Source organism: Anolis carolinensis, chromosome 2 (genome assembly GCF_035594765.1).
Source record: "Anolis carolinensis isolate JA03-04 chromosome 2, rAnoCar3.1.pri, whole genome shotgun sequence".
NCBI classification, from domain to species: Eukaryota; Metazoa; Chordata; class Lepidosauria; order Squamata; family Dactyloidae; genus Anolis; species Anolis carolinensis.
In genome coordinates, this window is record NC_085842.1 from 56,336,793 (window position 1) to 56,360,201 (window position 23,409).

A 23,409-nucleotide genomic window follows, 5' to 3' on the forward strand; every position below is an offset into this window, starting at 1 on the left:
TCTCCATCAACAACCGTCCACCTTTTCTAATCTTTGAGTAACTTCTCCCTCAGTATGTTAGGAAAGATGGAGGCAGATAGTTCTTTGGGGACTAGTTCAGTTCAAAGCAGAATGGAACTGATCAAAGTGCCATTGAGAGTGATCATTACCTGCAACCTATGCTGAGACTCTTGATATATGAGTCTCACTATCCCACTCAGAGAGTATAGCAATGACCTGGGATTTTGGAAGTTGACGACCAAAAAATATCTGAAGGGTCACAGGTTTGACTCCTGAGGTGTATGGTATGAATGAGCACTCTACCAAAATAAAGACAGTAAGAGCAAACTGATATAAATGCATCAAGTTCTTAGGAATGTTATTTTACTCTTTATAGTTATTTTCTGATACATGCATGTTTTCTTCATAGAAGAGCCTGGCTTTGCTATTACATGTTTGCAATGTAAGGATTTGACTTTTGTGCCCATGCTTGGAGTTTTTAAATACTTTGTAGCAGTTAATGAAGCATAGAAATGTTGGGCATACTGCTATTTTCCCCCTGTGCATTCTTTTTTCATGGATTTCACCGGCTCAGTTTCATAGCATTTGATAAACCGACATTGTATGTTCATTTCTGTAAATAAGATTGTCTGTTCTCATTAATGTTCTTGATAGCTGTAGGAAAACCGGACTTACACAATCCATGCACTCGTATTTCACTTAATTCAGTAACTATGTTATTTTCTTTAAAGGATTAATCTTACTCTAAAATCAGCAACAGGAAAAAAGCTCCCATGTTCTTTCATATAAGAGGCTTCCTTTGCTTAAAATCAGAGTTTTCCAAGAAAGTACTTCCCAATTATTTCCTTTCTAAGAGTGTTTGAGAAACAAAATAGTTTTCTTTATCAATTCAGCATTAAAGTAATATTGAGTCCCTCCCATAAAACTAAGTATATCTCTTGTCCCAAGCAATGGTTTGGAAGTGGTAGCATGTTCTTGCTACTGCTTTGAAATAAGACTCCTTCTTGTCCCTGAAGCAGCAATGTTTGTCATATTAGGCCTCCAGGAAGGAGAGTTAAAGGGCAGCATGTCAATCCCTGGAACCAGTGAAATCTGTGAAAACTAGGCATCATGCTAAGATTGAATTACTGAATTCACTAAAGGCAAATGGAGGCCTATTTGGAGTTGTTTTGTGCTTTTTAATGGTCCTTCATGTTAAGATAAAGTGTGTTTCCCAATGGTGACCCTCTCCTGGCTCATCTAATATATGTGTTGTCTTTTCTGGAAACCTTCAGGAAAAATAGGCTTTATAGATGCCCTCTCTCCAATCATCAGTTTTTAAAACAAAAAGTGAACATTTTTCTTCACACATTTGGTTGTTCATTATATATTGGATGGTTCAAAGGGTAGCACAGTCCCTCTGCGACCTGCATAAAAACATTTTGTAATTTTTGAAAAAAATATTTTATGTTATTTTTAATCACACTTGTGATATGGCTAAGAGTAGCAGCACCTGATTATCTTCCCACATAGTGCTGATTCAACTGGATGTACACTCATCTAAATTGGAACTGGAGGAGAAAGGGTCATAGAAACACCAACCACTTGTGTTTTCTCACTATTGGGCAAGTCTTGAAGAAACTAATGAAAGGGGAGGAAGGAAGATGGAATCTCCATTAATCAAGGAAAAAGTCTACCACATGTCAGCTCACTTTACTAAAAGTGGGAATGAGGGGGAGAGGATAGCCAGGTGAATCTTTCATGATGTCCTTTTCTTGCCCCCATGATAGCAGGACTTCTCATGTTTGGCATTAAAAGAGTACTTCTGAATTGAATTCTGCACGACAAATAAGTGAATTTTTCTATCTCATACATCCAGATTTTCATATGTTGAGAAATTCTAATAAAAATGAACTGCAACAAAATTTTCAGCTGTGCAATGTTACAACTAGAGAAGATGTTACTATGGTGTAAGCTGTAGAATTATATTTAAAACCAATACAATATAGATGATTCCAAGTATGAATGTTCCTTGCCCACCTGAAATTTTACATCTCCTCATAAAATGAGATTCACAAGCAAGCTATTTATTTTTTTTTTAAAAAAAAAATGTTCACATACACATATAAATATACAGTATAGTGTATGGCTCATGTTATTGGCAAATAACAATTTAGGCTGTGAAATATTAATCCTGTTGAAATGAATATGTTGTTCATCTGTTTTTCACTTACAGTCAACTGGAACAGTTGGCTCCTTGACTACTATAAGTTATACAGCAAAAGGAAACTGATGCATAACATATTCAGTGGATAGGTCTGATATACTCTATTCCTTCCCTTTTATGTTTCTCTACTGTGAGTTACCAGGGAACATGATTCTACTGGTAGTGATGCATTAAAAACCAAAATTGAAATCCTCTGCGATGCCTACCTCCACAGTATTAAAAGCTCTAGGAATGAAATGCAATAAATCTCCATTGAGGCTGCCTATAAGGTTAGGATTAAGAATATATGTTGTCTGAAGATTCCTGTAATTCAGTTGTGAATTATGTACACATGGAATGAAAACATTTCATAGTCTGCTTCAAGGAATGAAGTCGACCCAGCTCTACAAGTTCTGTTGTGCTGTGCTGTCTCATTTTTATTTGTTCATTTGTATTGGCTATAAAACTCATTGACATATTGTGGCCTGTTTCATCTTTGGAAGGCTGTAAAACTGCTCCTATTGACCTGGTTTAGACAACAGTAAAGTCTGACTAGTTCGCTGAAGCAGAATGAACTCTCTGCAATCTTCAGTTAGTACAAATAATTCTAGGATTGTCTGGAATGCATCTAATCATCCAGCTTCTGTTATATGGGCATCTTCTCCTATGTTCAGAGGTACCTGAACCTTTTTTTTTTTTGGGGGGGGGGAAGTTAATTTTTGTTTTGTTTTTGTATTCAACATACAGGATAATTTGTGCTTGTACTATCCCACATCTTTATAACATGGCAAAAACTAGTTCATAAAAATAAATAGCATGTTCTATCTAAACACCTCAATTATATAAATCAATATATTTACTTTTCCTATAGACTGCATACCACCTGTAAGAAAGAGTGTACAAAAATCTGTTACATGGTACACTATTCCACCTACAGTATAGCTCTTGCCTGCTTTCTTAGAAGGTAAGACAAAGCATTAACTTTTATACTGCTTCAATTAAAAATATTTTAATTGCGTTAGAATGTTAAAAATGTCTACTGGCTATAATGAAGTAGGATGATAATGGAACCTAAGCTTGTTCATAATCTCACAATAATAAAAATCAATAAACAAGGAAGTAATATGGAAATGAAAATTTTTGAACACTCCACTGTTTCACAACAGCTTTTTCATGGCCATTCCATCTCCGGTCTCAAATATTAACATCCTTTAAAGGTTTGGGTATGAGAGGCTTTGGAAATATTGACTAAACTGTTGATGGAGAAATGTTATGTGGTATCACAGAACTTGAAAGGAATGAAGTTGAAGCAGGTGACTTTCCTTCAATAGAAAACTGATTTTTACTCCTTCATGAGAACACAGTTACTTCCATAACTTGGGCCCCATCTACACTTGCCGTCAATGTAGTTAAATGCAGCTAGCGTCAAACCACAGTGGCTGGATAACAAATTCCCACAAAAGAGGGCAAAAGAAAGCCCTTAATGAGAACCAAAGCTCTGTGGTTTGTACAATCATCATTCACATATCAAACTGGTTCCAGGATTTCCTTTGTAATCATCTACACAATGAAACCACTTTCATCTATACCAGTTTGAAACGGCATTAAATGGGCTGTGTAGATTGTGTCTAGAACAGTGCTGAGAGCTGCAATTCAAAATTGTAACTACTGGCCAAGATAAAAGAGTCTACATCTAGTGCTAATAGAATTGGGCCTTATAAACCTCCCAGCAGAAATATACTTTTTGATAAGATTGGAAATGAAACCACCCATATGATCTCTGTACTTATTTGTCTGTTAAGAGTTATGAATTAGGAGAAACGGTAAGGCATCATCATATAGGGTTGTTGTATGTCTTTCGGGCTGTGTGGCCATGTTCCAGAAGCATTCTCTCCTGACGTTTCGCCCACATCTATGGCAGGCATCCTCAGAGGTTGCCTCTGAGGATGCCTGCCATAGATGTGGGAGAAACGTCAGGAGAGAATGCTTCTGGAACATGGCCACACAGCCCGAAAGACATACAACAACCCTGTGATCCCGGCCATGAAAGCCTTCGACAACACATCATCATATAACTCACCATGGGGAGGAGAGGTCCAAAATTTGTAAAGGGCAGGCATGCCCCCTTACAACTGTTGTGTCTCTAAACATGCCCCCAGTCTCTATTCTGATATACATACCAATTTTGCCATGTGATTGGAAACGTTCAGACAGTTATTGTTATTGGATAGGAGGAAATACAATTTCATGTCTGTAGGGTCCTTTCTCAGACATTTTAAACATTTGACTACCATCACCCATCCACCTGACACACCCCATAAAATGCATATATCCACTAAATGTATAGGAGAAGAGGACACATGAAGCCATTTATATGTATGGATTATGCTGTTTAACACATTCTATGAGTCCCAGCTAAGTATATTGTTATGCTTGTAACTAATTTATGAAAGCATTCAATGTTTATAATGTAGAGAAAAAGGAAAGTATTTTCAAACTGAAACAATGTTCCATCAGTAGAATTTAGGCAAAAGTTTGAAAGGAAAAAAATGTGATACAAATATGTGTTTATTTCTTAGATAGAACCTTAAATAAATGTACTAAGCATGCAGCAAATAACTGTGACTTTGTTAAAGAGAATTCATGTAGACAGTTTTAAAAAGATTGTTTCAAATTATGTTCAATTTTTTCTCTACGGAATGAAAAGTTAGGAGTTTTGCAAAATATGTATTATTTTTATAACAGACACAATAACCCAGTGTAACACATTGTCATTTCAGCTTTTGATGGGAAAAAGAAGTTGACAGAACAAGGATAAATATGGGTTAATAAAATGAAAATATATGGAGAAAAGCATTCCCTTCACATGCAGGAAATAACCATGTTGTAGATTCTTTAAAAACAACCAAATGATTCTAATTTAGCAAAGACACAAGAAATGAAACTGATATACATAGCACAAGAAAGTGGAGATGCCAAAGAGAGTGGCTATCATGTCTAATAAAGACTGAAGAATACTGTGCTTTTTCATTTAAATGTTGAATTTATGCTGGTTTCTAAAAGCATTTTTGTAATTCGGATAGCTGGATACTTCTTATAATTTTCCAAAAGGAAAATAGATTACTTATTAACACAGGCTGGAATCATTTGGGGTTATTGCGTGCTCATAAGTGGCCTAGCATCTACAGGAAATAGAATTTCAAAGATGTCCAATGTCCATATCTAGAAAAGGATGCTATTACATAACTACATACCAGAACCAGTAAACACATTGAGTACTCTCTCTGGCATGCCATTACTCTTCTTCTCAATTCAAGAACTAGGTTTCTTAGCACCTCTGCTACTTGGGTAAATGCACACACATTTATGTTGTATGAATGGCAATACAAGATTCTGGCAACTTAACTGCAAATAAATAAACACTGTGTTCTAATTAATTGCTAACAATTGTTTATTTTGTTAACCTTCACACTTAAACCTATGTGATTCCCATTCGCTTTGTTTTTTAAAAAATTAAACTGGGTACCATCAATGCTTTATCTCTGAATAAAAAGTAGAAGTGCAAATAATGTCATTTATTGTATTACAACTTTGAGCATTCACCACCACTGACCGGGATGGCAGTAGTAGTGTAACAAAAGCTGAAGAGTCAAATGGTTCTCACTATTAGTTAAATGTCATTTCATGACATTGATGGCTATTGAGGCCCCTTCCACACACCTGTATAAATCCACATTTAACTGGATTATATGGCAGTGGGGACTCAAATAATCCAGTTCAAAGTAGATATAGTGGGTTATCTGCCTTGATATTTTGGGTTATATGGCTGTGTGGATGAGCCCTGACAGATTTCCTTTGCTTTCGTATACTTCAGCATGCCTTGATCCTTTTTAAATGGCTGTTTTCCAGCCAGAACAATTGAGGGACAAGAACAACAGCACCTTCAGTGAACTGGAATGGGAACCTCTAACAGATAGTTATTAGTCTCTGACAGCGGGGATGATGGGTAGCAGAGTGAAATCCAAAAATTCACCATCCCGGTTCACCTCCTTCTCTCCAGACTGTTTCCCCATGTGGAAAACAGCACTGGACAAACTCACTCCAGTAGATGAGGGTTCAGTTGGTAGTCCAACGGCAAACAACTTTATTTACATGATCTATTTACAGATAGAGCAAATTCAGTCCTTTCCCCTCCATGAGTCCTTTCCGAAAGACTCATGCACACACACAGCCATTGCTCATCGCTGTTCTCCGCTCTACACAGGAAACAAACTCCCTCGCATTCCACAGGAACTAGATAGTAAATCCCGGTCAATACACACTTGACCCCATTGGTCCTGTGATACATCAATCATAGCAGACTCTCATTAACTCCATAATTGCTGAATCCAGATTGATTTTAACATTTCACAATACACAATACCTTGACAGTCTCCTCCTGCATAATTGAAAGTCTGTCTTATTGACTTTCTTTATCAAAGTCTTTCTAGGATATTGTAACCTTTCTCTTGTGGTCTCAGAGAGTTCTTCCAAACAAACCTCTCCAAGTATTGCTAATCAAAAGACAGAGAAGTTATTTTATCTTTCCTCCCTTAACAGATTTTTCTTTAATATGAAAAGGTGAAAAAACAAAGGAAAAACAAAGATTGCAAGGCATATCCAATGTTACAATGGGGCAAGATTGCAAAGCACATCAAATGTTACCAATGGAGACAGTGCAGTAGCCCATAAACCTTTCATGTGGAAGCATTCCTACCTTCCCAAACATTATGTTTCTAAGGAGGAATAATGATGGTTACAAAATGACCCAATTTTAAAGTGGAATTTCCTCAGTAAGTGGTAGTGATTGCTGACACTGAAAACAGATCAGTACTCCACTGTTCAAGGAAAAAATGGATGAGAAGAAATTTTCCATTTTCCTAAATGCTAAATGCAATTTTTGAAGTGGTTTAAACAAAGGATGGACCCTATGAGAAGTTGTTCGTCTATTGAATCTATTCTCATTTTTATGAGTGAAAGGCGAACAAAAAGCCCTTCTGTGGTTCTCTGAAGTGTTGCATCACAAAGGCTTCCATTTCTTGAATCTGCAGCTATTTCGCTGTCCTCATATGTGATATGCCCTACATTTAAAATAGGACAGATACTTCCAGCACCGATTTTTACCTATAGTCCTTTGACGTTTCAGATTTCTATAGCAGAAATGTTTGCTTTTAAATAAAATCCTTGAAACTCTATAGTAGACCACAGTTATTTTGCTTTTCTCATAAATTGAAAGCTAATATTTCACTTACCACAAATAAGCAGGCACTTATCAAATCCATTAGATAATTCTAATCACACAAAGTTGCAGTAACCTTTTGAATTGGTTTTGAGACATTCTTTCTATGAGTCAGGAAATATGGAATGAAGAGCATTAGAGCCAGTGAGGTGCACTGATTATGGACTTTGCATTACAACTCTGGAAACCAGGTTCTGAATCTGTGATCAGCCATGGAAGCCCACTAGGTGACCTTAAGCAAGTCACGCCATCTCAGTGTTAGAGGAAGACAAAGGCAAACCTCCCCTGAACAAATTCTGCCTAGAAACCCTGTGAGAGGGTCACCATGAAGAAATCAACAACAGAGGAGTTGGGACTCATACTGTCTCCTCCTTCAGGTTGAGGGGGCAGGTTATAAATAAAGAATTATTATTATTATTATTATTGTTATTATTATTATTATTATTATTATTATTATTATTATTATTATTATTGTACACATGGTCATCAAATGCCTTAGTACACCTGTTGGCTAAACAGGGTGTGTGATCCTAGGTCTAAACCTAGCAATCACTAGTTTTGCACTTCAATTTTAAACAGGGTTGTACTTATGTGCTTAAGAGCCAAATGTCCAAATAGGATTCTCCTGAACCCTAAGGTAACTGGGGAAGCTCAGTTCATCTCAATTCATTTCTGATCAAGTCTAAAATTGATCTAAACTAAACTAAATTGGCATGTAAAACTTTAGACCTGATTTGGACCATATTCTGAGATCAGCATTAGAGGTTGTACGTGCACGCCTACCTCTAAGAACAGTTTGAGTAGCAGACAAAGGAGAGTGGTCATATAGCTGTGGGCTTCTGTTGTTATCTATCTCTCTATGAAATTTTGACTATGCTTCAATATTTGGAGAGGACATTTTGATGGTCTTATTGCTGCAGAGTAAAGATCATCCATCCATATCTCTTTGACCAATAAATACATAACATGTTCTTTCATTGCAAGAGAGTTTTCAGCATATGAAGCAAAATATCCTACTTCCTTCATTATGCCTTATGTGTATTTGTGTGATTCCAGTTGCCACTGCAGTTAAGCCTTTTTTGCTGAAAGATTTAGTGTGCATGTACACTGTAAAATTGCTACAGTTTGACACCACTTTAACTGTCATAGTTCAATACTATGGAATCATGGGGTTTTTAGTTTGGTGAGTCATCAGTACTCTTTGGCAAGAATGGTTAAAGATGTTATAAACCTACAACTACCAGGATTTCACAGCATTGAACCATGGCAGTTAAAATACATTAATTCCATAGTGTAGATGCCCACCAAGTTAGACTTGTGGCTTGGTCTGATTTCCACCATAGTTTGCTATTGCACTGTATAAACCATGTGGATTTCAAACACATTCCAATGATCCAGCTTCATATTTTTTATTTTCCTCATGAATAGGATTTTGAACTATGTACATGTCGACCGTCAGCAATGTACATGATCATTTATTTTACTGACTTGTAAACCGATCTGTTAGCAGTGCCCAAATATATGTATATAAATTCTACACAGAGACCTGGTGTTAAGTACACTAAATAATCCAATTGATTTTAACAAGACAGATAACAGTGCCCAAAGTTAAACTAGTGCATATGTCTTTGCAGGGCTGGATGTGGCAGCATGACCCTCCAAGTGTTTGCTGCATCAGAGTGCTCCAGCTGGAATTTTAAGGATCAGTAATTTCATTTCATAATACATTGCTGCAGAAACCCTCTCCATCTGGACAGTTAGAAAACTGTTCAGTGCATGCATTAGCCATTCATATAATTATTGATTACAGCATCATTCCTTGCCATCTGTAAGGTGTTTCCTAAAGGCTAAGCTCTGTTATGCTGCTCACTCTAAGTAGTATATTAATTGAGATGTCAATGAACATTTCAACCCACTGGGCATTTAAACTTTATTTCCATGTATTATAGCAGTTGCCTTACCCACTAGAACCCAACGTAAATGTTCATACTAGAGAATCTGATGGAATTTTTGTGGGATTTAGTATTTCCAACTCATTTCACCACAAAGTCATTTTTAAACTGTGAATTTTAGGCTGCATTATGTTGGTATTGGTCTTGGTCTTTGTTGTGTGCACTTTGATATATTAATTTTAATGGTGTTGTATTTGTCCATCTGTTTTAATCATGGTGTAATTATGGGTGCCGGGGAATGTCTAAGAGAAAGACATTGGAAAACTTTTTCTGAATAAATCTTGTCAAGAAAACCTTATGATAAGGTCACTATATATTGTAGTCAGCTTCAAGACACATCACTAATGCTACTACTACTAGGCTTGGGCCTGGATCAGTTTGACTGAAAGTGATTTGTATATTCGATGGTATGTTTCATGTTTCATAAAAACAGAACGGAGAAGAGGGAACTGAAAAACTGAGTAAAATGGATCAAGAGAGCTGGATGTATCAGCTACTAGAGAGGATGGAGTTAAGTCTGCATTATACATGAGGCAGGGGTCTGCCTCGGGGCTCCTGGAGAAGATCCTGCAGCATCTTTTCTTCCTCCCTGGCAGTGGAAAAGTTTCCCAGGCTCCTCCTCCAGAGAGGGCCATGCTGGGAACTTGCTTCCCCAGCAGCACTTGCATGAGGCAAGCATTGAACAGTCTCTGAGTACCTCTCAGAATATGATGGAAATTGAAGTTTCTCTCTCTCTCTGTTTCTCAGCCAATAAAAGGCCTGGTTGTGTCCATGCTTTGATTGTCTGAGAATGAACACAACCAACAACTACAATTCCCAGAACCCTCTTGTGCAGTTGGTCTTACTTTAAAAATGTTATGGTAAAAACTTAAAATAATTATAAAAAATCAGTAGATTGGTAAATTGTTCTGATATTTGGCAGGCCTGCAGTTGTAAATGGGGTCTAAAACTGAATTAGGTTTCATACAGATAGACCTTAAAATGACTGAGGATTGAGCCTTTAAAGTTTCCCATTATAGCCAATGGGCTGAATCGAGTAACTTCCTGGTAAACAGAATGAGGGGTTATCAAAAAATGGACCCTGAAACAGTATGCCTTTTGGCTGAATTGCACAAGCCCAACTACTACTATTAGTGTATAGCTTGATACTGGTAGAAAGATTATTGAATTGTAATATTCTCATTCTAAATAGCCGATATATTCATTTTAGAAATTTATTCCTGCATTCTGTTCTTTATTGATAAATCTGGATTGTTCCCTCATCATATTAAATTAAGTGCAACCCATTCCACTTCGAACACCAACACCCCCTCTTCTTTTATGTATCAGCTTCTGTACAGTTCCTTCCTGTATGCTCCAATACAACCTCTCCACATTTTTATTTTTCAAAATCCTTTCTGAAGAACCAGAAAAAATACATAAGCCTTAATAAAACAATGAAATAGCAACACATTAGAAATTTTCCTGCATGGCATGCAAAATGCAATGAACAACTGCAGTGAACAACTGCAATTCACACTTTCCCCCTTGCTGATAATGCTCTTTCATGCCCCTTGTGACAAGAAGGCACACATTTACAAATAAGAGAGCATAAGATGGTAGCATAAAAGGAGTGACTTCTTTGTAACCCACATCTTTAGTTTTCAAAGCTACCCCTCTGAAAATAATACTTTAACCAAAGGATCATGAGTCAATTATCTGGATCAAATTCTGCTTTCCATTGTCCCTAGAAATCTCATTTCTATCCAGACTGCAGTACAGTCAGACATGAGAGCAGCTGATCTCTAAATGTACTATTTTCACTTGCTTTTTAAATAAGGGGACAGATGAAAAGTTGCCATGGTTACTGCTAGTTGATATTATGCCTATCATGTTTGGGAGAAAGAAGCCTCCTGCTCAGTCACCATGCTATGAAGATCATATTCCAGCCTTTAAGAGAAAGCTGAAAATGAAAAGGCTATCAAAAATATAGTCCAAATCTTACTGTAGTAACATTTTGGTATTTGTTCAAGTTGGATAAAACTCACATTCCTATCTACTGGTTTTTCTATGCAAGAACAGCTGAAGTGATTTGTCAAAATAATGCAGATTTCATTTATAATGAAGTCCATTCTGCTATTTCTAAAAATTGTTTATGAATGGATGCTTTCAGTGAATACAAATGTTGAAGAAGAAGGAAGGGAATACGAATTGGATCATGTCTCTCTTAAGCATTCTGTAGTACTCCATCAGAAATGACGGCACTCACAAACCAGACAGCTAGAAATAATCACAGAACTGTTGAAAATGGCCCAAAACTTCAAATTCAGGGATGAAAAAGTAAAAGGCAGTCTTCATTTCACAATCAAGAAATGCAATAAAACACGTGTTTGTACTGTCTTATGCTAATTTTTAGGAGGAGAAATTATTTCTGAAGATGTTCATGGCTTGAGTTCATTTTGACCAATATTTACTTGGGACTTTCTGTATTTTATTTCTGAGTCTTATATTTTACAAACCGACTCTCTGTGAGGTTAACAGCTACACAAATTATGAAGGCCAAAATCTTTTTAGTGTGACATAAATGTGGGGTTCCACATTTGCTTGAGGGATGGGCAATGGGCACTGTGGCTTCAACTTGAGAGGTGTGCCATAGTCAAGTATACCCTATTGTATAAAGTCAAAACAGAGAGATGTCTGCGTTAACTGTACACAGTTATTGATTTTGTAGTTACAGAACCTCTACAAAAGCTGCTCATACAATGAATTTTGTGTCAGAAAGCTGTATTGTGGTTTTAATTTCAATACCTGCAATTCCTTTTGTCACAGAGACGTAGCTAAGGAAAAGCTACCTCAGCTGCATTTCTGCCTTGAACACAATTGGGGTTTTCTACATAGGTCACAAATCCTGAAGCAGGCCAGAAGTTGCTCATTGATGCCCACTTTAGGGTGGTGTGAACAGTTCCTCCCCCCCCCTCTTTTTTCTAAGGACTTCATCACACTGAGCTGGAGAAAATGAGGGAAAGTGGGGAAAAGGTGGAATTTCATGGGGTTCACTCTTTAAAGAAGATGAACAATTTACTCACTCTCATCACACTAAGATTGCCTCCTCCAGCTTGTAACTCAACTGTCCATTGAACTCCAATCACATGGGCAGTCAATGACTTCTCCCATTACAAGGATACCAGCACACTTTTAAAAACAGGCATCCTGTAAAGAAGACTTGCCTTCAAACCCCTTCCACTGAAACAGAAGCACCTTTCTCACTCAATGTGGCACTGGGGTTGTTTGCACTGAGATTTCTTCCCATTGTCCCTTTAGGATTTCTATTATTTATCTCTGTTTTTGAAAAAAAAAATCACACAGATTGCAGGAAGTGGTTTTTAATTTAACCTTCATCTTTCCCAGAGCCTTTGCGGTTGTAGGAAGTGATTTTAAATTAACCCTTTCCCCGAGTCTCTGCATTGGTGATCTGGGGAAATTGGCAAATTGGCTCCTCCCACACACAACATCACTGCTTTATTTACAAGCGGGCAAAATAAGTGGGCAAGGGTGATTAACATCACACTGGAAAAATGACCATTTGGCCCGTCTCTATGCGAGGAATTTAAAAATAAGTCACTTGCCAATCGACTCAGGAATCGTTGGAAAAAACAGCACTTTACAAACAGCAAAGTATCTTACCCCTGCAATTGAAGCTTGCATGTGTGAAAGGCACAGTGGGTTGCAATTTCTTAAATGTGTAGAAACACTGATTTTATTGTGTGTGATAAAGCCATAAATCACACAATGGTACCTAGAAGCAGCGAGGAACTCTACAGACAACAAAGATAAGAGTGACTGTCCAGTGGGGCCAAGCTGGGTTTGGTATAACAGGATGCTGGGACTCCATCCCATCCTGCAGCAGCAGCAGATGAATGCATGTAGTGTAGCCCTGCGCCGGTCCAGAATATTGCAACTCCACAGCAACAGTGTAGATGGGCCCATAGAGACTCATCCAAGGAAACAGAGTGGTGACATCTGGTGCATTTAGCATTCTAAAGCTTTTGGTATACATGCTTCCAATTGTTCTTAGGATTCAAATAATAGCTTTAGGGAAACATTTCCTAAGAACCCACAATTTTTTTTAAAAAAAAAACAACCCTAAAAAGTCTTCTTCACCACTAAAAAGAATCCATAAGCACACTAACAAAATATTTGTACAGTTTGGTCCACATACATCAGCATGTGTGCACTAAGGTGAAGCAAATCACTTGTTATCGCAAGTAAATGGCTGGGTTGCTACTGTGCCCAGTGCTGCGTGAACTAAGGCATTAAAAAGGAATCTGAGATTTTAAAATGAAAACATCTGCCAATTTGCATTTCTTCTTGTTTTTAAAAGATGAAATATGTTAAAAAGATAGATGAACTGGAGAAAGAAAACTACATTTTGAAAATAATACATTTATTGAGTTTGTGCAGCAGCATGCCATTTCATTTCTCCTCCTAGTTGAAGGATATGACCAAGGAAATGAGAGAATAGCAAAGGTAAATAACTGGCACCACTAAAATGTCCTTAAAAATAGTCACACAACCTGTAGGGTTACATGAGTGTTCACAAGACACACTGTATTTTGATGGTGTAACATAGAGTGGAATTTGGTCAGCTAGCTGATAAAGGAAAGTATAGATTTAAGAGTTTCAGAAATAAATATAGGAGGAAACAAACAAAAATGGAGCCTGTGTCATGTGTCTTTAGACAACATGTGAGTGTGAAATATTTTATATCTGCTTTAAACTGTGCAGAAGCCAACAGTGGTAAGAATTCTCTTGATGCAGTACATCAGCATTACTATTCCTATGCCAGTGGGTAATATGAGGGAAAAAGAAAAACACCGAGGACTTCGGCTACTTAGAGTTCGTAGCCTTGAACTAGAATCTTGTTAGGGATTTATGCAGGAATAATTTGGTCTAGACATGTAGAATGTTACATTGAAATTGTTCCATGGCTATTTTCAGCTGATAATAGAAATAAAATTATCCATGTGAAATCATTTCACACATAGATGCAAGATGGATAGATTGATGATAGATAGAGAAAGATACAGACTTTATTTGCATCAGTCACAAGCAATTGCAATGGAAACAGTATTCTAGTAAAGTTAAAAGTTACAATGTTCATAAAACATTATAGTTAAATGAAGTCCATTCAATATACACTGCAAAACATTTTGAAAGCTATATAAAACCAGGTTTCAAAAAACCATGCACAATCTTAGATTAATAGTATCCGCTATGAACTGTGCAGATATAGTTGTCACTATGTTATCTGGTATGCTGAAAGAAAGAATTCATAAAAATCGGATGAATGCTCTTGCACCAATGTCAAGAGAATGGAGATATGTTTTCCCCTCAGATGCCTGTAATAAGAAGAAAATAGGAATATATTAATTGTATTGATTCAACACTCCCATCACCACAAAGGCAAATCTGATCTTGCAATGGTTTTTTTTAAAATGTCCTTCAAAGACTGTAGTCTACAATGTATTCAAGCTTACTTGAGTGAAAGCTCTTTTGTATTTAGAATGAACTAAATGTGGAAAATGTTAAGGAATGAAGAGGCTTAAGAGTAGTAAAATCATTGCCAGAGTTTTCATATAACAGCTGAATTATTCCGCTGTTAAAATTGTGAAGTCTCTGTCCAATTAAATCTCTTGTTTCGAAACACCCTAAAAGCAACAACTGTTCTGGAGAATAAATAAATTGGTGAAATTTTCTTGTGATTGCATTCATCCAACTACTCTTGTGAGAATCTTTAAGAACTAAAGAGAGCAAGCCAAAGAGAACAGAATTCATCTTCAGCCAGTAATTAAATTTCTTAATCAAAGTCTATGAGACTTCAGAAAAAGAATTTTTGATCACAGAGAACTAGGATATAACATAGAACAGAAAAAAAGACTCTAAGAAACTTGAAATTAACAACTTCCGGTGTGTTTAAACAGGTGACTGAACAAAAGGTCTAGCCTTAAAACCTTCATGGACTGAGGGTATGTTTTTTTTTTTCATGGCAGGAGCAACTTGAGAAACTGTAGGTCACTTCAGATGTTAGAGAATTGGCTATCTGCAAGGATGTTACCCAGGGTACGCCCAGTTGTTTTGATGTTTTTATCCTTGTGGGAGGCTTCTCTCATGTCCCGAAATGGAGCTGGAGCTGATAGAGGGAGCTCATCCGCGCTCTCCCCGGGTTGGATTCGAACTGGCAACCTTCAGGTCAGCAACCCAACCTTCAAGTCAACAGTCGTGCCAGCACAATGGTTTAACCCACTGCACCACCAGGGGCATTGGGTTAAACATGGAAAAAGCCAGTCAGATTTTAAAACCCTATGATGCTTTTTCAACTATATGTTTTTACCCTATACTCAGCTATATACCAAAGACTATACTCAGGTATTTAAAATAAAATTTGATCAATTTACTGTTTATCAAGTAATTTAAAAGGGTCTATGTAGAAAACTTCATTTACCTTAGTTTTATTATAATTCACCATTAGATATTCTTTTAAACAAAAGTCGGAGAAGAACCTTAACAATCTTCTCAATCTAGCGCTTGTTTGGGAAAGAAGTTCAGCATAATTCACGTATAGTGAAATGGATACATTTTTCATAGCTAATTTAGGGGCATGTTAAGTGGGAGATGTTAAGTGCTCAACAACATCATAGATATATAAATTCAACGACAGAGGAACCAAAATACATCTCTGTTTGATCTCTCTTGTTGCTAGCACATCAGTGAAAATGACCACACCGTACCTTCAACCAAATATTGTTATATAAATATTTAATCAGAAAAGAAGTCTTTTATCTACAGAGAGCTAACATTTCCCAGAATTTTATGGAAGTGATGGAATCAAATGCTGCCTTTAGGTCACCCTTTTCACACTGCCATCTTTAGGAGGGGACATAAGCAGCGATCTACAATTGACCTCTCTTAACTCAGAGTTTGTTCAAAATTTAAAGTAGCCTCCTCAAGTATCAAATCAGTCAACTTGTTGTATAGATGGTCGATATTATGTTTGTTAATTACACTGGTCAACAAATTTTTGGGAATGTTTTGTTTCCTCCACAAGTTTTGGTGAACCAAGTAGATTTTAACATGTTGAACACGGCTATGTCTGTATCATATACGGTTTGCCCCAAAAAAGGTGACACAGCCTAAGCATTGCTCTATGTCTGTAGCGGCATACACTATGACAGTAATGATGTCATCAAGGAAACAAAACTAAAAAAAAATTGCTGCAGATTTTCATTTGTAATCACTGTCTGATGCTTTGCACCATGTTCATCACTTACAACACCCAGGTTGTCTGGAAAAAGTCCAAGTGGGAATGAAGAAAATGTATCTTCAGTGACATGTTGCACTTCATTGAATTGTATGCCTGAAGCAGACTTTCAACCTGTTTGACATAATCTGGTGCGTTCTAGTTGCCTAGAAAGTTACAAACAACATTCTTGAAGGCCACACAACATGTTCTGCACCCTGTAGAAGATCATCAAAGTGACTATCCTTTATCACATCTCGGATTTGTGGGCCAATGAAAACACATTATTTAATTTTTTATCATTTATGTGTAGAAACATCTGCCACAGATAAATTAAATCTTCACTTTGCTTTTTCATTGTCTTAGCAAGGTTTTTCATTAGCCTGAGTTTGATGTGTAACGTTGGAAGAAATATCTTCTTTGGATTAACCAATGGGTCAAATGCGACATTCTTCTGCCATGGAACCAATTTATTGCTGGGAGGCCAGTCTTTTCTGATCTAATGCAAATCTCTTGCTTGACTGTCTCACTCACAAAGGAAACAGCAATATAACGTGTAACTAAGCTGTAGACCAGTAGAATAGCAACTACCTTAAGATTATCACACAAATTCCAGTTGTGCTTTGAATATTGAAGGTGATTCAGCAGAAGTTGCATGTTCTCATATGATTCTTTCATATGAATGGCATGTCCGACAGGTATAGAAGGGTCAATATTGTTGTTATGCAGCAAAACAGTCTTCAAACTTGAGTCAATAAACATTAACCATTCTGTTGGTTTGTGGTTGCATTCAAGAACACAAAACAATCCATTGATGTCACAGCAAAAGGTCAGACTATCAGCTTAGCTAAAATATTTTGTCAAATCTTCATAACAGTGAAGAATTTTTGAGATTTTTGTACTGGATGACAAAAGATTCCATCCTTGCAGCCTTGAGCCAAGCAACTCTGCCTGACTCTTTGATAAACCCAAATCTCTGACCAGACGTCCAGCTCTGCCTGAGACATTAAATGAGGATTGCTGATTGTTGATGGCACAAAGTCAGGATCAGCATCAGCTTCCAGCTGCATTTGATCACCATCATCGCCTATCCCCTCATCCTCTAGTGTCCATGCCTCTGGCATGCCCAAGCAGGTTTTTACATGATCAGAAATTTATTGTTGTGGTATTTTAACAGACTAAGTCTCAGTTACATGTTCCATAATGTTGGTTATGTCTGTCAAAGATATGAGCAATCTAAAAAACAATTCAAGTTACTGTCGAGCTAGAAATGTTTCAGAATGTTGCAATAATTGTAAAAACAAAATTGGCCGTTTCTCAAAAACTTTACATGATGTGACAGTTTTGAAGTTATTTATGTGATCAGTGTCAAAAAATCTATTTGGTACACAAAAAATGGTAAAGGAAGCAAAATACCTGTTTTGCCAGTGTTTCATTGACAAACTGAATGGTTGGTAATTTTCTGGGTTCTTTTAAAATAATACTAATAATAACTAGGAATATTTGATTTTTATATCCAAAGAGCTCTGTGATCATTCACTAGAAGAGTTGTGACTTTAAACCAAAAACACAAATGTATTTGTGGTGAGAAGCTTCTCTTAAAGTTTGCCAGCTAACCTTATTTTTTTCTTTGTGAGGAATTTCTACCTTTGTTGAAAAAGGGATACTTCAATACAAAGGTATCAGAGCTGGTGTTTCTATAAATTCCAATAAGCTATCTACAAGAAATTCCTCGTTTTTATTCTCTGTCAAACCAAGCAGATGTTGCAGAAGTTCTTCTTGAAGTTGGAATTGTTGCTCTGATCTTTAAATAATTATGTAGGTTATTGATCAATATATTGAACAAATTTAAAACTACAGTAACTGATTTGGCTAAAACAATTTGTTTTGTATTAGCACAGTCATTTGATTAGCACAAACCATCAGTAAATTCTCTATCCATAAACAGTGGGAAACAAAAAAAAGGATTTATTGTGCACTCCTTCCTTCTGCCTTTGGGCCACAGGTTTGTACTTTTCTCCCAAACTCATCTATGCTCTGCCATGGTACACTGAGCATAATGTATTTCACAGCGAATATCCGGGCATGTTCATTCTTGAGCTTGTGTTAAGTAGTCTTGCTATTCTGTAAGGGACTTGTGTAAAGCTAATGTGACATAACACTGCCAGTGGATACGTATGCTATATTGTGATAATACAGGATTGTGGCCATTGACTGACATTCAATGGCCACATTAACTAGTGCAGCTGAAGACTTCATGGCCGCCATGACGACCATGGGACTGTCCCAAGTGATATCTGGTCCCACTCATCAAGCTGGACACACACTTGACCTGGTTTTTGTTGCGGCAGATGGTGAGGTCGGAGTGGAAGAGCAAAATATTCTTCCGTTGTCATGGTCCGATCACCACCTGATCAGTTTAAGACTCACTGTGACCTCAAACCTCCGCAGGGGTGGTGGACCCATTAAGATGGTCCGCCCCAGGAGACTGATGGATCCAGATGGATTCTTGAGGTCTCTTGGGGATCTTCCTGTCATGGAGGCTGACGATCCTGTCGATGCCTTGGTAGATCGCTACAATAGCGAGATGTCCAGGGCAATTGACATGATCGCCCCCGAACGTCCCCTCTCATTGCGAAGAGTCACTTTGGCTCCCTGGTTCACGGAGGAGCTGGCAGTGATGAAGCACTCGAGGAGGGGACTAGAGTGCCACTGGCGGAAAACTTGTAGCGTTTCTGACCGAGCACGGGCTAGAGCCGCTATTAGGGCCTACTCCGCGGCTTTGCGGGCAGCCAGGAAGACCTTCATGACTGCCCGCATAGCGTCTGCAACTAACAGACCATCGGAGTTGTTTCGGGTCGTCGGGGAGCTCCTTCACCCTCCTGAGGGGGGAGGGGCACCCGAAGACTCGGCAACTCGGTGCAGCGAGTTCGCGCACCACTTTGCAGACAAAGTCGCTCAGACTCGCTTCGACTTGGATGCTAGTTTTGTTGCAATGCCAAAAGAGGTAACTGAGGCACCTGTCTGTTCGAACTTGTGGGATTCGTTTCAGCTTGTTCGCCCGGATGACGTGGACAGGATCCTTGGGGCGGTGAGAGCGACCACTTGCTCTGCAGACCCTTGCCCCTCGTGGCTAATTAAATCGGCCAGAGGAGGGTTGGTAGAGTGGTTTGTGATGATAATTAATGCCTCTTTGGATCAAGGCAAATTTCCATCTGTCCTCAAACAGGCCATAGTGAGGCCTATATTGAAGAAGGCCTCCCTTGATTCGGCCATTCTAAACAACTACAGACCAATCTCGAACCTCCCTTTCTTGGGCAAGGTCCTGGAGCGGGTGGTTGCCTCGCAGCTCCAGGGTTTCCTGGATGACACCGATTTTCTGGACCCATCGCAGTCTGGCTTTAGACCTGGGCACAGTACTGAGACGGCTTTGGTCGCCTTGCTGGATGACCTCCGCAGGGAGCTGGACAGAGGGAGTGTGACCCTGCTGGTTCTCTTGGACATCTCAGCGGCTTTCGATACCATCGACCATGGTATCCTTCTGGGACGGCTCTCCGGGATGGGCCTTGGGGGCATGGCTCTGTCGTGGCTTCAGTCCTTCCTGGAGGGCCGTTCCCAGTTGGTGAAGCTGGGGGACACCTGCTCGGAGCCCTGGCCTTTGACCTGTGGGGTCCTGCAAGGTTCCATTCTGTCCCCCATGCTTTTTAACATCTACATGAAACCGCTGGGAGAGGTCATCCGGAGTTTTGGAGTTTGGTGCCATCTCTACGCAGATGACACTCAACTCTACTACTCCTTTCCACCGAACTCCAAGGAAGCCCCCCAGATACTGAACCAGTGCTTGGCAGCTGTGATGGGCTGGATGAGGGCGAATAAGCTGAAGCTTAATCCCGACAAGGCAGAGGTCCTCCAGGTCAGTCGTATGTCCGATCGGGGTATTGGGTGGCTACCTGTGCTTGACGGGGTCGCACTCCCCCTGAAGGCGCAGGTCCGCAGTTTGGGGGTCCTCCTGGACTCAGCACTGACGCTTGATGCTCAGGTGTCGGCGGTGGCCGGGAGGGCCTTTGCACAATTAAAACTTGTGCTCCAACTGCGACCTTACCTCGTGAAGTCTGATCTGGCCACGGTGGTCCATGCCTTAGTTACCTCTAGACTGGACTATTGCAATGCACTCTACGTGGGGCTGCCCTTGAAGACGGCCCGGAAACTCCAACTAGTTCAACGTTCGGCAGCCTTGCTTCTAACTGGAGCAAATTATAGGGAGCGGTCAACCCTCCTGCTTAAGGAGCTCCACTGGCTGCCGTTCACCTTCCGGACCCAATTCAAGGTGCAAGTGATCACCTACAAAGCCCTGAACGGTTTGGGACCCTCCTACCTTAGTGATCGCCTCTCCCCCTACAAACCTGCATGATCTCTTCGTTCGTCGGGGGAGGCCCTCCTCTCGCTCCCACCTCCGTCACAAGCACGGTTGGTGGGGACGAGAGAGAGGGCCTTCTCCGTGGTGGCCCCCCGGCTCTGGAACTCGCTCCCCAGGGAAATCAGGCAAGCCCCCACCCTGGTAGCATTCAGAAAGAGCTTGAAAACCTGGCTCTTTACTCAAGCCTTTAGATAAAGATTGCTAATCCAGAAGCAATCTGTATCTGTGACCATTCTTGTACCGGTTTGCACCTTTTACCTTTGTCAACTCGATATAGACACAGGGTCTATTCCCATCCCAATTTGCACTTCCAGAATTTGCAGCACTTTATCAGTCACCTTGTGTTTACAATATTTATATGGTGCACCTTACCCAGTCTACTTTTACAATCTCTCAGTTTTAATCCATGTTTTTATTAGTTCTTGTTTTTTATTGGCTAATGTTTTATTTTATTTATTTTTTATTTTTTTTATTGTGCAAGTTGTTGTCTATTGCTGTGTTTTATACAGCTACTGTTTTTATTCGGGCTTGGCCCCATGTAAGCCGCCCTGAGTCCCCTCCGGGGAGATAGAGGCGGGGTATAAAAATAAAGTTATTATTATTATTATCATTACATTCCTTGACCCTGGAAAAACTGCAGTTGCTAGCATAGAGTACCAATTCTGGCCCCAGTTCTGTTAAGGAACAGTGTTAATTATATTTTTAATGTGTGGAAGTAATTTCAATGCATTTCAAGTCAATAGAACTGAAATAAGAACAGGCATATTCAGCAGTCTTAGAACAGTTTACATTGAAATGGACTTTGTGATTTATACTTTTTAATTAGAGGCAGTTAAGGTTCAATGTAAATGATGTGAAATGGCCCTGTTTCTGAATAATGCATCTGTGTTGCAATCACAATGAAACCATGTACTTTACTACCACAGAACTGATCTTGAAGTCCTTTGCATACCAAAGAACAAATGCAAGCAAGCCATGAAAATGTATCCACAACGTTGAAACATTTTCCTTTCCTACAAACAAAAATGCTAGCCTTTTTCTGCAGATCACTTCCAAAACTTTATAAAATCTAGCTGGAATTTTCCCAATGTTTAATCATTCAGTCGCTTCCGACTCACTGTGATCTCATGAACCAGCCCATGCCAGAGCTCCCTGTTGGCCATTGCCACTCCCAGCTCTTTTAAGGTCAAGCCAGTCACTTCAAGGATACCATCCATCCATCTTGCCCTTGGTTGGCCCCTTTTCCTTTTTCCTTTCATTTCCCTAGCATCATTAACTTTTCCAAGCTTTACTGTCTTCTCATTATGTGGCCAAAGTACTTCATCTTTGCCTCTAATATCCTTTCCTCCAGTGAGCAGCTGGGCTTTATTTCCTGGAATATGGACTGGTTGGATCTTCTTGCAGTCAAAGGAATTTTCCCAACTAATAGCTATTTTTCCAGCTAATTATCACCTTCCCATTTGTCTCATTCTTAGTGGTAAATTTTAATTTAATCTTGACCATAGCTGCATTCCCTGTGGATACCTGAAACCATGGATACTAGGTAAACCTATATGTTGACTATACTTAGGACCTCATCAGACAGTCTTCGAGCTCCATTTCCATGAACTTAGGAAACAGAGTCACATACAGGCCATTATATTATGTAAAGACACTTCTGGTGGGACCCCATGGCACTCCATTTCCTAAGCCATGGAAATGGATTCTGAAGACCATCTTCAGGAGTCAGGTATTACCCAACTCCAAGCAGCAGAATGTGGGAGAAAGTAGGGGAAAGTCAAGGAAAGGCATAGTAAGTCCATGGGATGGCTGGTCATCCCAGAAGATGGGGAAAGATGGGCTAGAACGGGGTAAGAAAGTTCCCTTCACTTTCCCCTGCTTTCCCCTGCTCTCCCCTTGTCTATATGATGAGGTCCTTAAGCTGGAAGCATACTACAGAATTGCATTGAAGGACCTAGAGAGGCATACTAACACTTCTTTGAAATAATATTTTTGGAGCATGGGTAAATGAAATTGTGGATAACGAATCCAGGGGTAAAAGGACCATACTCTATGTAATATCTAGAAATTTTCATCTCAATAGGGAGGCTTGTAAAGCTAATGGATCTTTCCCACTGAAGACAAGTAATCCCTTTTGGGCCCTTTCTACATTATATGGCAATAGAATATCCAGATTATTTGATTCGAACTGGATTATATGGCAATATAGATTCATATAATCTGGTTCAAAGAAGATAATGTGGATTATCAAATTTGATAATCTGATTTGTATGTCAGTGTAGAAAGGGTCGTCTTGGTGGC

General features: G+C 39.0%; 1 protein-coding gene across 4 annotated transcripts in view; it reads left to right on the forward strand.

Annotated features, from left to right (window-relative positions):
• The window catches only part of grm7 (glutamate metabotropic receptor 7), a 642,411-nt gene that overhangs the window by 605,906 nt on the left and 13,096 nt on the right, over positions 1 to 23,409 (forward strand). For 2 of the 4 annotated variants that reach the window (XM_062973828.1, XM_062973825.1), the window contains one exon: positions 3,057 to 3,149. The exons of the other annotated variants lie outside the window; for them this stretch is intronic. In XM_062973828.1, coding sequence (XP_062829898.1) covers positions 3,057 to 3,127 — 71 coding nt within the window. In that variant the 3' untranslated portion in view covers positions 3,128 to 3,149. The remainder of the gene's footprint in view (positions 1 to 3,056; positions 3,150 to 23,409) is intronic. 4 annotated transcript variants of the gene reach the window in all.